Below are 14,604 nucleotides of genomic sequence, written 5' to 3'. Positions count from 1 at the left end.
AACAGCGGATCGCAATAAGCGCCATCTTATAATGCTTCTTCCACTCCCGTCCTTGCACGCTACACCGCTATAACAAAGATGACAGGGAAAAGACGCCGTCGAAGGTGAGCCACATAAATTAGAACGCCCACAAAACGGCGCATCCTGAAGCGACTGTCAGAAAGCGGCTTGAGGATGATGTGTAAAACATCATCTATGCAACATTTTGACCAAAGATCCACCATCACATGTTATGTAGACCACAAGGAAGTGTTTTTAATTTAGAAATTTAGGCTTGGGATGGTCTCCTGCTGGCCCCACTATGGACTGGACTCTCACTATTCTGTCAGATCCACTATGGACTGGACTCTCACTATTCTGTTAGATAAAATACGGACTGGACTCTCACAATATTATGCTAGATCCACTATGGACTGGACTCTCACTATTATGTTAGATCCACTATGGACTGGACTCTCACTATTATGTTAGATCCACTATGGACTGGACTCTCACTATTCTGTTAGATCCAATATGGACTGGACTCTCACAATATTATGCTATACCCACTATGGACTGGACTCTCACACTATTATGTTAGATCCACTATGGACTGGACTCTCACTATTATGTTAGATCCACTATGGACTGGACTCTCACACTATTATGTTAGATCCACTATGGACGGGACTCACTATTCTGTTATATCCACTATGGACTGGACTCTCACTATTATGTTAGATCCACTATGGACTGGACTCTCACACTATTATGTTAGATCCACAATGGACTGGACTCTCACACTATTATGTTAGATCCACTATGGACTGGACTCTCACTATTATGTTAGATCCACTATGGACTGGACTCTCACACTATTATGTTAGATCCACTATGGACTGGACTCTCACTATTATGTTAGATCCACTATGGACTGGACTCTCACACTATTATGTTAGATCCACTATGGACGGGACTCACTATTCTGTTATATCCACTATGGACTGGACTCTCACTATTATGTTAGATCCACTATGGACTGGACTCTCACACTATTATGTTAGATCCACAATGGACTGGACTCTCACACTATTATGTTAGATCCACTATGGACTGGACTCTCACTATTATGTTAGATCCACTATGGACTGGACTCTCACACTATTATGTTAGATCCACTATGGACGGGACTCACTATTCTGTTATATCCACTATGGACTGGACTCTCACTATTATGTTAGATCCACTATGGACTGGACTCTCACACTATTATGTTAGATCCACAATGGACTGGACTCTCACTATTATGTTAGATCAACTATGGGCTTGACTCTCTCACTATTATTTTAGATCCACTATGGACTGGACTCTTACACTATTATGTTAAATCCACTATGGACTGGACCCTCACTATTATGTTAGATCCACTATGGACTGGACTCTCACACTATTATGTTAGATCCACTATGGACTGGACTCTCACTATTATGTTAGATCCACTATGGACTGGACTCTCACTATTATGTTAGATCCACTATGGACTGGACTCTCACTATTATGTTAGATCCACAATAGACTGGACTCTCACACTATTATGTTAGATCCACTATGGACTGGACTCTCACTATTATGTTAGATCCACTATGGACTGGACTCTCACTATTATGTTAGATCCACTATGGACTGGACTCTCACTATTATGTTAGATCCACTATGGACTGGACTCTCACTATTATGTTAGATCCACAATAGACTGGACTCTCACAATGTCTAGATGTGGGGTTCCCCACATCCGCGGTCCCCTCCAAGGTTTCTCATTGTTATCCCATTGGGTTGAGTTTTTCCTTCCTTCTGAAGCGAGGATGCGGTTGTGGCTTGTGCAGCCCTTTGAGACACTAGTGATTTCGGGCTATATAAGTGAACATTGATTGATTGGTTGAAAAGATTAATTTACCGGGATCAGAACCAATTAACGGCGCTAAGCCAAGGATTGCTGTAAAATATTCAAATGACTCATATTAAGTGGACTCTACCTTAGTGAGGATGTTTTTCACCTGCCGTGGGACTCTGCGTGGAGCCTGCACACACACACGCGCACACACGCGCGCGCGCACACACACACACGTGCAGGCACACACACACGTGCATGCACACACACACGCAAGCACGCACACACACACACCATGAACACCGTTAAACTGGGTAAAATAAAAATAAAAATCATGATGAATCTTATCGAAGTCTTACAAGGTCCAAATCCAAGTCGTCAAGGTGTTCATGGTCTCCTGTTGGGTTCGGGTCCACTTGGTCCTGTGCACACAGACTGCTGGTCCACATCAGCAGCAGAACCCCCAGCAGCATCTTCATCCTCTTTCACTTTGGTTCGTTCTCTAAGTGAACATTTTACTTATTACTTACGGAGGACTCCAGCCCGCCCACTGCAGGAGGAGGAGGAGGAGAAAAGGAGAAAAGGAGGAAGGAAGGGGAAGTTTGCGTCCTCTATCGACCCGCAGTTGCCATTAGTCAAGCATTTTTGGCACCCTCTTGTGGCCGTAAGGCAACATTACAACGCTGTAATGTTGCTTGATCAGGACTCTTTCTTCTTCAATACAAACTTGTCAATATGTTTTTTTAAGAGTCCGCTGAATATGTATAAATATATAAGTGCTGTACATGTAATTGATAAATATGAATACAATATCTGACTACTGCATATGTGTAAATATAGGAGTATTCCAAATGTATGCATATGAGTACTGTATGTGTATGGATATAAGTATTGTACTGTATATGTATATTTGATACCATAAATATATAAATAAATGAGTACTATACAGCCTATGTATGAATATATGAGTGCAGTATTTATTTGTATGAGCCTAGTCTATAAAATCCGCTACACCTCCTTGATACCGAAGTACATGTCAAACTACTTCCTTAACGTAAATGAGCGCCATAACCACAACACCAGGGGGAGCTCCACAAACCACGTTAAACCCAGATTTCGATCTAACAAAGGTCTTAACTCATTCTCTTTCTATGCCACATCAATGTGGAATGCACTCCCAACAGGTGTAAAAGTAAGTGCATCTCTATATTCCTTCAAAACTGCTCTAAAACAACACCTCCAGGCAACTTCAACACTTTACTAATACCCTCCTCCATTCACATCCCATCTCCCCGGATTATAAACAACTCAAATGTACTTCTAATGTATATACTTGTTCTTATGCTATGTGAACTCACTATGTTCTCTGCTGGCTGTACATATCCTACTAAATAAGACCTACACTGTTTCAATGTCCACATTTCTCTGTTGATGCAATTGTTGATGACTGAAGTTCTGATATCAACCAAAGCTCCTCATCCCACCCCCCGGATTGTAAATAATGTAAATAATTCAATGTACATACTATGATGATTAACTTGTGTGATGACTGTATTATGCTGATAGTATATATTTGTACCATGAATTGATTAACGTGGACCCCGACTTAAACAAGTTGAAAAACTTATTGTGGTGTTACCATTTAGTGGTCAATTGTACGGAATATGTACTGTACTGTGCAATCTACTAATAAAAGTATCAATCAATCCATCAAAACCATATTGTTACTGAATGGCCAATGTAAGAATATATGAATAATATACATGTTAAAAGTGTGTGAGTACTGTAAATCTAGGAATAAATGAGTATGAATATCAATGTATGAGTACATGTATGTATATATGTACGGGACTCTCGCTGCTGTGTCTTGGATCCTCTTTGGACTGGACTCTCGCGACTGTGTTGTATCCATTGTGGATTGAACTTTCACAGTATCATGTTAGATCCGCTCGACATCCATTGCTTTCCTCCTCTCTAAGGTTCTCATAGTCATCATTGTCACCGACGTCCCACTGGGTCATTATTGTCACCAATGTCCCACTGGGTGTGAGTTTTCCTACCGAGGATGTCGTGGTGGTTTGTGCAGCCCTTTGAGACACTAGTGATTTAGGGCTATATAAGTAAACATTGATTGATTGAATATGTGCATATACAAACGCTGTTTCCATATGAGTTAGGAAATTGTGTTAGATGTAGTACTTCATACATTATATATATATATATATATATATATATATATATATATATATGTGTGTGTGTGTGTGACGCTTAGCTGGCATAGTGGCGTGGTTTGCGTTCTCCCGTGGGTGCAGCGAAGATGGACACGGCATAAAGGTAGGAATAATAATTTACTATGCAATAAAACAAACTAAAAACAAAGGCACTTGCACAATGGCATTAGACAAAACAAACAGAAAGCGCTAGTATGTAAACTAGGGACATCAACTGGACAGGAATAGCGTGGAAGCTAACAAGTAACAAAAGTAGTCTTGACCACAATGCAGGACGAGCGAGGTCAACTGTAGCGTGGCAGCAAACAAGAGCCCGAGGCCGGACGGCAAAAGAAGGCAGGCTTATGTACTGTAGGGACAGAAATCAGGAGGCAGGTGGGTGAGATCAAACAGAAAGCAGGTGACACAAATGCGTTGCTAAGACAACAGAAACAAACCAGGAAGTGCCACCGGGAACTAAGGACGTCAAATAACAAACAGGGTGATAACAAAACAGAACCAAAACCAGAATATGACAATATGTATATCATTTGGAGTATTTGGGACTGTATATGTATGAAAGTGTATATCTCCTGTATTTTTTATGACTACATGAGTACTGTATATGCATGTATAAATAAGTACTGTAAATATAAGTATATGTATGAATGAAACAAAATATGAGTATGCATTTGAAAATATAAGTACAGTATATGTATGAATATGAGTATATGCATGAATATGTAAGTACTGTGTATGTATGAATTTGAGTATATGAATGAATATATCTGTACATGTACTGTATATGTATGAATATATAAGTACTGTAAATCTACAAATATATAAGTATATGAATGAATGAAATGAAATAGGAGTATGCATTTAAATATTTGAGTACTATATAAGTATATGTATAAATATGTGAGTACTGTATATGTATTAAGAGTATATTTATGAATATATGAGTATAGTATAGGGGCGGCATAGCTGGGTTGGTAGAGTGGCCGTGCCAGCAACTTGAAGGTTGCAGGTTCAATCCCCGCTTCCGCCATCCTAGTCACTGCCGTAGTGCCCTTGAGCAAGACACTTTACCCACCTGCTCCCAGTGCCACCCACACTGCTTTAAATGTAAAAATGTGATATTGGGTTTTCAATATGTAAAGCGCTTTGAGTCGCTAGAGAAAAGGCGCTATATAAATATAATTCACTTCACTAGATGTACTGTATACAGTGACGTGCGGTGAGGTTCATGGCTGGTGAGGCACTGACTTCATCACAGTCAGATTTATAAACATATGAACCCTTTAGAGTATCTTATTCACCATTTGATTGGCAGCAGTTAACAGGTTATATTTAAAAGTTCATAGCAGCAGTTAACAGGTTATGTTTAAAAGTTCATACCACCATTCTTCCCTGCTTGCCACTCAGCATCAAGGCTTGGAATTGGGGGTTAAATCACCAAAAATGATTCCCTGCCGCTGCTGCCCACTGCTCCCCTCACCTCCCAGGGGGGGAACAAGGGGATGGGTCAAATGCAGAGGACAAATTTCACCACACCTAGTGTGTGTGTGACAATCATTGGTACTTTAACTTAATGTAGCAGGTATTTTAGCTAGTATAGTAGAAGTTCTCAATATTTGGGTTAATCAGAAGTCTAGATTAGTACTCAGAGAGAGTAGGACAGACACAATGAGATACTTTCAATGATACTGCTGTTATTGAAACATGTACAGCGCAACAACTGGTGGACAGACATTAATAGGAATGGCAATTAAAAAAAAAGAAAAAACAGAAAGGAATCTCAACAAACTATGTTGGTTTAGTTCAGGTAATTCATAAAAAGTAATATCAAAAGTTCTTCAAGTTTATAGGAGCCATATGAGACTGATGGCAGTCCAAATGTGCATTGATAGTTCAAACAGACACACAGGTTGGTGTTGTGGATATGACACTTTGGAGTGGAAGGTCAGTTTACGGGCAGGTTGTGTACGAGGCAGGTTGTGTACGAGGCAGGTTGTGTGTGTACGAGGCAGGTTGTGTGTGTACGGGGCAGGTTGTGTGTGTACGAGGCAGGTTGTGTACGAGGCAGGTTGTGTGTGTACGATGCAGGTTGTGTGTGTACGAGGCAGGTTGTGTACGAGGCAGGTTGTGTGTGTACGAGGCAGGTTGTGTGTGCACGGGGCAGGTTGTGTGTGTACGAGGCAGGTTGTGTACGAGGCAGGTTGTGTACGAGGCAGGTTGTGTGTGAACGAGGCAGGTTGTGCGTGAACGAGGCAGGTTGTGCGTGAACGAGGCAGGTTGTGTGTGTACGAGGCAGGTTGTGTGTGTACGAGGCAGGTTGTGTGTGTACGAGGCAGGTTGTGTGTGTACGAGGCAGGTTGTGTACGAGGCAGGTTGTGTACGAGGCAGGTTGTGCACGAGGCAGGTTGTGTGTGTACGAGGCAGGTTGTGTGTGTACGAGGCAGGTTGTGCACGAGGCAGGTTGTGTGTGTACGAGGCAGGTTGTGTGTGTACGAGGCAGGTTGTGTGTGTACGAGGCAGGTTGTGTGTGAACGAGGCAGGTTGTGCGTGAACGAGGCAGGTTGTGCGTGTACGAGGCAGGTTGTGTGTGTACGAGGCAGGTTGTGTGTGTACGAGGCAGGTTGTGTACGAGGCAGGTTGTGTGTGAACGAGGCAGGTTGTGCACGAGGCAGGTTGTGCACGAGGCAGGTTGTGTGTGTACGAGGCAGGTTGTGCACGAGGCAGGTTGTGTGTGTACGAGGCAGGTTGTGTGTGTACGAGGCAGGTTGTGTGTGTACGAGGCAGGTTGTGTGTGTACGAGGCAGGTTGTGTGTGTACGAGGCAGGTTGTGCACGGGGCAGGTTGTGTGTGTACGAGGCAGGTTGTGTACGAGGCAGGTTGTGTACGAGGCAGGTTGTGTGTGTACGAGGCAGGTTGTGTACGAGGCAGGTTGTGTGTGTACGAGGCAGGTTGTGTACGGGGCAGGTTGTGTGTGTACGAGGCAGGTTGTGTGTGTACGAGGCAGGTTGTGCACGAGGCAGGTTGTGTACGAGGCAGGTTGTGTACGTACGAGGCAGGTTGTGCACGAGGCAGGTTGTGTACGAGGCAGGTTGTGTACGAGGCAGGTTGTGTGTGTACGAGGCAGGTTGTGTACGAGGCATCAGATCGCCATCCAAGACTTAGGGACCTGGCCTACGTAAACACAGGACCCGGAGTTCAATCAATGTTCACACATAAATATCAATATTAAGTCATCTATCGTTCCAACTTCAATAACTAAATTACACTTATTATTATCATTATTAGCGATAGTCCTGCTAACATTAACAATATTAAATAATCACATGTATGTACAAAATAACAAACAGTGTTGTCACCGTGGCAGGCGTGACACAGTGTTGTCACCGTGGCGGGCGTGACGCAGTGTTGTCACCGTGGCGGGCGTGACGCAGTGTTGTCACCGTGGCGGGCGTGACGCAGTGTTGTCACCGTGGCGGGCGTGACGCAGTGTTGTCACCGCGGCGGGCGTGACGCAGTGTTGCCACCGCGGCGGGCGTGACGCAGTGTTGCCACCGCGGCGGGCGTGACGCAGTGTTGCCACCGCGGCGGGCGTGACGCAGTGTTGCCACCGCGGCGGGCGTGACGCAGTGTTGTCACCGTGGCGGGCGTGACGCAGTGTTGTCAACGTGGCGGGCGTGACACAGTGTTGTCACCGTGGCGGGCGTGACGCAGTGTTGTCACCGTGGCGGGCGTGACGCAGTGTTGTCACCGTGGCGGGCGTGACGCAGTGTTGTCAACGTGGCGGGCGTGACGCAGTGTTGTCACCGCGGCGGGCGTGACGCAGTGTTGTCAACGTGGCGGGCGTGATGCAGTGTTGTCACCGTGGCGGGCGTGACGCAGTGTTGTCACCGCGGCGGGCGTGACGCAGTGTTGCCACCGCGGCGGGCGTGACGCAGTGTTGCCACCGCGGCGGGCGTGACGCAGTGTTGCCACCGCGGCGGGCGTGACGCAGTGTTGCCACCGCGGCGGGCGTGACGCAGTGTTGTCACCGCGGCGGGCGTGACGCAGTGTTGTCACCGGGCGTGACGCAGTGTTGTCACCGTGGCGGGCGTGACACAGTGTTGTCAACGTGGCGGGCGTGACACAGTGTTGTCACCGTGGCGGGCGTGACACAGTGTTGTCACCGTGGCGGGCGTGACACAGTGTTGTCACCGTGGCGGGCGTGACACAGTGTTGTCACCGTGGCGGGCGTGACACAGTGTTGTCACCGTGGCGGGCGTGACACAGTGTTGTCAACGTGGCGGGCGTGACACAGTGTTGTCACCGTGGCGGGCGTGACACAGTGTTGTCACCGTGGCGGGCGTGACACAGTGTTGTCACCGTGGCGGGCGTGACACAGTGTTGTCACCGTGGCGGGCGTGACACAGTGTTGTCACCGTGGCGGGCGTGACACAGTGTTGTCACCGTGGCGGGCGTGACACAGTGTTGTCACCGTGGCGGGCGTGACACAGTGTTGTCACCGTGGCGGGCGTGACACAGTGTTGTCACCGTGGCGGGCGTGACACAGTGTTGTCACCGTGGCGGGCGTGACACAGTGTTGTCACCGTGGCAGGCGTGACACAGTGTTGTCACCGTGGCAGGCGTGACACAGTGTTGTCAACGTGGCGGGCGTGACACAGTGTTGTCACCGTGGCAGGCGTGACACAGTGTTGTCACCGTGGCAGGCGTGACACAGTGTTGTCAACGTGGCGGGCGTGACACAGTGTTGTCACCGTGGCAGGCGTGACACAGTGTTGTCACCGTGGCAGGTGTGACACAGTGTTCCAGCGGCAGTGTTCATTTGTTGTCTTTACTGTAGCATAAAAACTGCAGATGTCCTTAAAACGCCACAACATTCAGTCACCATATTTAAGTACCCAAAATAAAGACTGGACATGAATATAAATTCAATGGGATCAGAAACATAGGAGGAAACGGGATTAAAACCCGATGCTAACCACCCATAGAAAATACATGGGTACGGCTAGTAGCGACTATTAGCAGACAAATTGACTTACCAACTCGGCTTCATATCTCAAGATCGACACACTCTTTGGTCGCAACTCGGCCCTGATGGTCGGCACCTAGAAGTTTACAATTAGTTGTAAAATGTTGGATGGTTGTTTTTATGACATGCAGGCAAATGATAACTTTAAAAAATAGCGGCTTCAGATGTCCCCGTGCAGGCATAGGCCAGTAGTGCAAGAATATTGTCTGGGATCAGTAGCGCCCTCTAGCAGCAGGAGGCGGGAGAACAGGTGCCTCACATTGTGCGTCTTCGCAGCAGTTTTATGATTGCTCCCAACATTTAATATTATTCTTTTTATTGGTCCCCATGTTTGTCTTTCATCTAGTACGAGACGAACAGGCCGTTATTCCGCATCCTTAGTTATATAACTGTGTATTTGAAACATGCTAACTGCACATTTACGTTAGCATGCTAACATTAAACTTGCTAGATTTTTGTGCTAAATACTTGAAAATATATAAAACCCCTTGTCCCCCATCTTCGGAGGTCACAAGGTTGGCAAGCATGCTGATGCGTCCATGTTGATTTTTAAATGTGCCAGAAAATAACCCGTTATTTGCACCGTTGAGGTGTTTCAATGCCCAGTAGGGCAGCATTTTTCAACATTTTCTGAGCCAATGCACATTTTTTTCATTGTAGAAAATCTCGAGGCACACCAACAGCAGAAAACATTAAAAAAAAAAGAAATCCAGCGGCCGATATTGACAGTAAAAAGTCACAATTTTTGGATATGAATTCAAACCATAACCAAGCCTGCATCACTACAGCTCTTGTCTCAAAGTAGGTGTGCTGTCACATCACACCCTGACTTATTTGGAGGGTTTTTTTTTGCTGTTTTCTTGTGTGTAGTGTTTTAATCATTGTCTTGCGCTCCTATTTTGTTGTTGTCATGTACAAATGTACTTTGTGGACGCCGTCTGCTGCTCCACACGCTGTAAGTCTTTGCAGTCGTCCAGAATTCTGTTTTTGTTTAGCTTCGTTTTGCAAAGCCTTCCCTAAGCGTCAATGCCTTTTCTTAGGGGCACTCACCTTTTGTTTATTTTTGGTTAAAGCATGAGATTACCTTTTTACCTGCACGCTGCCTCCCGCTGTCTGTATATTGTGATCATGACAAACCATGTTCCCGACATCTACAAAGCAATGCTGCCACCTGCTGGCATGGAAGAGTATTACACGGCTACTCTGCCGATCTCCAGACACTTGGCACATTTGTGGATTATAATTACTGCTTTGCAAAAAATATTTCTAACCCAATTCAGTGAAATGACATCATCTCCCACGGCACAGCAGACAATATCTAGTGTGCTGCGGCACAGTGGTTGTAAAAAGACTGCAGTAGGGTGTAAAAGTGTACCTGTATTGTATTTCTCCAGCAATGATGGTATTTTGAGAGGTTATCACTTAAGTTGGAGGTGGGAAACACACAGCCCGCCACTGATGATGTCGCTAACTGTAAGAAGCTTACATTTAATATTCAATACCATTTCAAATCAAGAGTAGGATTACAAATAGTGTTTTGAGTGGGCCCCTTAATAGTGGAAAAATTGGGCCACAAGGTGAAATATCGTTTGGAACCCCTGGAAGAAGTGAAGCAGTGTGAATACTTTCCATACTGTAGAAATACACACAGATAAAATGATAAACATTAGCATCATACTGAAGAGACAACATGAAAGACATATGCATGACTCACGTGGGGTCCTTTTCTTCAAGATGCCAGTGACCTCAGGGGCCCGACAGCTCTCCAGCCAATGAGAGTAGAGAGGGGGGGCGGAGTCAACCAGGGGGCTTTGTTGATGCCTGAAGTTGATCACCCTCATTAACATTTAGAGATGGCATTCACGGCTCTTTGAAGGGAGTGGGATCTTTCAAAGAGCACTTCAAAAGACTGGATCCTTAATCCAGCTTTTTTGTTTTTTCCTGCCAGGAAACAATGACCAGTATCAGTTATACGATAAGATGATGGATCACAATCCTTTCATTTACATGAAGATTACATAATTGGTGAAACCTTATTCGGAAACAACTGCTCTAATTGTATTTCTTATTGTGCGTTCGTTCTAAACATTCAATGGGGGGATGGGGGGGGGGGGGGTGCATATTTCCATGCTTTGGCAGTGACATCACAAGCTTGATGTTTCCCTGACATCACCAGTCGACATTTTCCCTTGCTTCAGAAAAAGTTATAGCATTTCTACAATAAAGAAAAAAAGACACAAAGAATAGGAATATAATTATAGTCAAGGTTTCTGTGGTTTATCTGTTATAAAATGCTCAATACCTGTCAGAAGGATCTGTTGTCCAACCCCAAGATGCAGAGATGGAGGCAGGCATTGGATATTAAGACATTATTTAATATAAATAATAGAACAAGAACAAACAAAAAGCACGCACGTGGGCGGAATAACAAACTAAGGGAGCTAGCACTGGGAGCTAGAAAAACAAAAAGGAACTTTAGCATGGAAGCTAAGTGGATAGCAAACAGAAAAACTGGAAATAACTAACGCTAACAGAAACAGATTACCGCTACGACGACCAGGACAAAGTGTAGCATGACAGGTAGTAGCTGTAACAAAATGACAGGACAGGTAGCACGACCGGAGTGACATGTGGCAACGACAATGCAATACAAATAACAATACAATGATCCAGCCCTAACTGGAGGAACAAAGCAGGTAAAATAGGAGCTGGCTGATTGACGTCAGGTGTGACCAGATGCCAATCAGCCGCAGCTGAGTGAAAACAGGACACATGGACACAAACAGGAAGCTGAACCAAAATAAGAGCACTAGACAGGAACTAAGGACATGAAATACTAAACACACAGAGGAGAAACTAAAACACAAACAAACTGTCAGAGGCAACTCTGACAATACGGAGGTAAAGAAGAATATACATTAGTCTCTGTTTTTTACTGACTTATTTCATGCCGATAAAGGCTGTTTCGCTGTTTTCCCTGCTCTTCAGGGGATTTTATTAGACTGTGTGTGTGTGTGTATGTATGTATGTATATATATATATATATATATATATATATATATATATATATATATATATATATGGTGTGGGAAAAATCACAAGACTACTTCATCTCTACAGAAGTGTTTCATGAGGGGTTCCCTCAATCATCAGGAGATTTAATGGAAGCATTCACATACAAAGGTTTATATCGGGCACAGAGTGGGTGGGTACAGGCAGGCGTAGGGTGTGGTGATTGGCTCATGTGTTACCTGGGAGGTGTTTCCGCGCTCTACCACGGTATCGAGCACTATTCTCTGGATAATCCAATCAAGACATATAGCTGAGATAGGCGCCAGCACCCCCCGCGACTCCGAAAGGGAATAAGCGGTAGAAAATGGATAGATGGATATATTATATATACATATATATATTTATATATATACACAAATGTATATATATCTATATCTGCATACATATATATATACATACATACAAATATATGCATACATATATAGATACATGCATACACACACACATATATATATATATATATATATATATATATATATATATATATATATATATATATATATATATATATATATATACACATACATAAACATATACATACAGTAGTGATCAAAATTATTCAACCCGCCCACAATTTTGGTGTTTTAGCAAGTTGGACATTTATTTCCGTATTTTGTTTATAGTCAAATCAAATAAAGATGTGTCAAATAGACAAATGCAACTTAAATTGTAACACTGTATTTTACAAAATACCAAAAAAGGGACATTTTTCTTAATATCTCATTGACAAAATGATTCAACCCCCTAGTTCCATGCATCTTTAGTACTTAGTAGAACAGTAATGACATCCTTCAAAGGTGATATACAAGCTTCTTGCAAGCATCTACAGTATTTTAGCCCATTCCTCTTGGGCAAAGGCCTCCAGTTCATTCATATTCTTGGGCTTGTGTGCTGCAACTGCCTTCTTCAAGTCCCACCACAGCTTTTCTACAGGATTTAGGTCTGGCCACTCCAGAGTCTTCCAGCCCTTCTTCTGCAACCACTCTGATGTTGATTTGGAGGTATACTTGGGATCCTTGTCCTGTTGGAAGGTCCAACGTCTCCCAAGCCTCAGCTTCCTCACTGACTTCATGACATTTGCAGCTAATATATCCTGCTAGGAAATAGAATTCATAATGCCTTGAACGTGCTGGAGATTCCCGGTACCTGAGGCAGAGAAACAGCCCCAGAGCATGATTGACCCCCACCATGCTTAACAGTAGGCAAGGTGTTCTTCTCTTTGTAAGCTTCATTTTTTCTCCTCCAGACATAACCTTGATTCATAGGCCCAAAGAGTTCCACTTTTGTCTCATCACTCCATAGAACAGTTTCCCAAAACCTTTGGGGTTTGTCCAGATGATTTTTGGCATACTGGAGTCTATTTTTCTTGTGCCTGGTAGTCAGAAGTGGTGTGCACCTGGGAGTTCTGGCATGGAGGCCTTCATCTCGTAGTGCGCGCCTTATTGTCTGGGACAAAACCTGCATTCCCCCCTCTGCAATGTCCTGTTGTAGTTCCTCAGCTGTTACCCGGGGGTTTTTCACCACTGTACGCTCCAAATACCGGACAGCAGTTGCACACAGCATCCTCTTTCTACCACGCCCAGGTAGTGTTTCCACTGTGTCTTTAGCTTTAAACTTGCAAATTATGCTCCTAACTGTGTTTCTTGGAATGTGTAATGTCTTTGCTATTTTCTTATATCCATATCCTTTCTTATGAAGAGAAATGACCTCCTCTCTTGACTTCTTTGACCACTCCCTGGACTTCACCATGTTGCAAATACACCATTGACCATCTACAAGAAGCTGAGCGTCTCAGTCTTTTCCAATCAGTTTAATTGTTGCTCGTTATGGTTCTGATCACATCTACAGGTGTTTTCAACAATGGATTGAAAATAACTTATTCAAATTCTGTTCTTAAGAGTTATGATCTTCAAGGGGTTGAATCATTTTGTCAATGAGATATTAAGAGAAATGACACTGTTTGGTATGTTACAAAATATAATGTTGTAATTCAAGTTGCATTTGTCTATTTAATGCATCTTTATTTGATATGACTATAAACAAAATACAGAATAAATGTCCAACTTGCTGAAACACCCAAATTGTGTGGGGGTTGAATAATTTTGATCACAACTGTACATATATATATATACATGCATATATATATATATATATATATATATATATATATATATATAGCTGGCGCTAGGCGCCGGGACGGAGAGGCTTCGTGGTGTCTTGGCTGGGTGAGCAGGTGTCAGACACCTCGGTCTCCTTGGACGTATCCTCGCTCATCCATGCGGACTGGACGCAGGCCGGGGGTTGGTTGGCGGCCGGGAGTGGGGTCGGCTCTCTTGGTTGCTTTGTTGGGTCTGCTCCTGTCTCTGGCCATGCTCCCTCCACCCCAGCGGACCATGGCGTGGAACACC

At 44.1% G+C, this 14,604-nt stretch overlaps 1 protein-coding gene across 2 annotated transcripts in view; it reads right to left on the bottom strand.

Annotated features, from left to right (window-relative positions):
• The window catches only part of itih5 (inter-alpha-trypsin inhibitor heavy chain 5), a 48,844-nt gene extending 39,644 nt beyond the window's left edge, over positions 1 to 9,200 (bottom strand). The window contains exons 1-3 of one of the 2 annotated variants that reach the window (XM_061912123.1): positions 9,135 to 9,200; positions 2,227 to 2,369; positions 2,013 to 2,057 (exon numbers count right to left, since the gene is read on the bottom strand). In XM_061912123.1, the coding sequence (XP_061768107.1) occupies positions 2,013 to 2,057; positions 2,227 to 2,346 (165 nt within the window). In that variant the 5' untranslated portion in view covers positions 2,347 to 2,369; positions 9,135 to 9,200. Of the gene's footprint in view, positions 1 to 2,012; positions 2,058 to 2,226; positions 2,506 to 9,134 lie in introns of those variants that run through there. The other variant, XM_061912122.1, reaches the window with a different exon arrangement.
• Positions 9,201 to 14,604: the final 5,404 nt, after the last annotated feature.

The sequence above is a fragment of the Nerophis ophidion genome, linkage group LG10 (genome assembly GCF_033978795.1).
Source record: "Nerophis ophidion isolate RoL-2023_Sa linkage group LG10, RoL_Noph_v1.0, whole genome shotgun sequence".
Lineage (NCBI taxonomy): Eukaryota > Metazoa > Chordata > Actinopteri > Syngnathiformes > Syngnathidae > Nerophis > Nerophis ophidion.
Note: the sequence above shows the minus strand (reverse complement) of the source record. Positions and strands in the feature narration are given on the sequence as shown.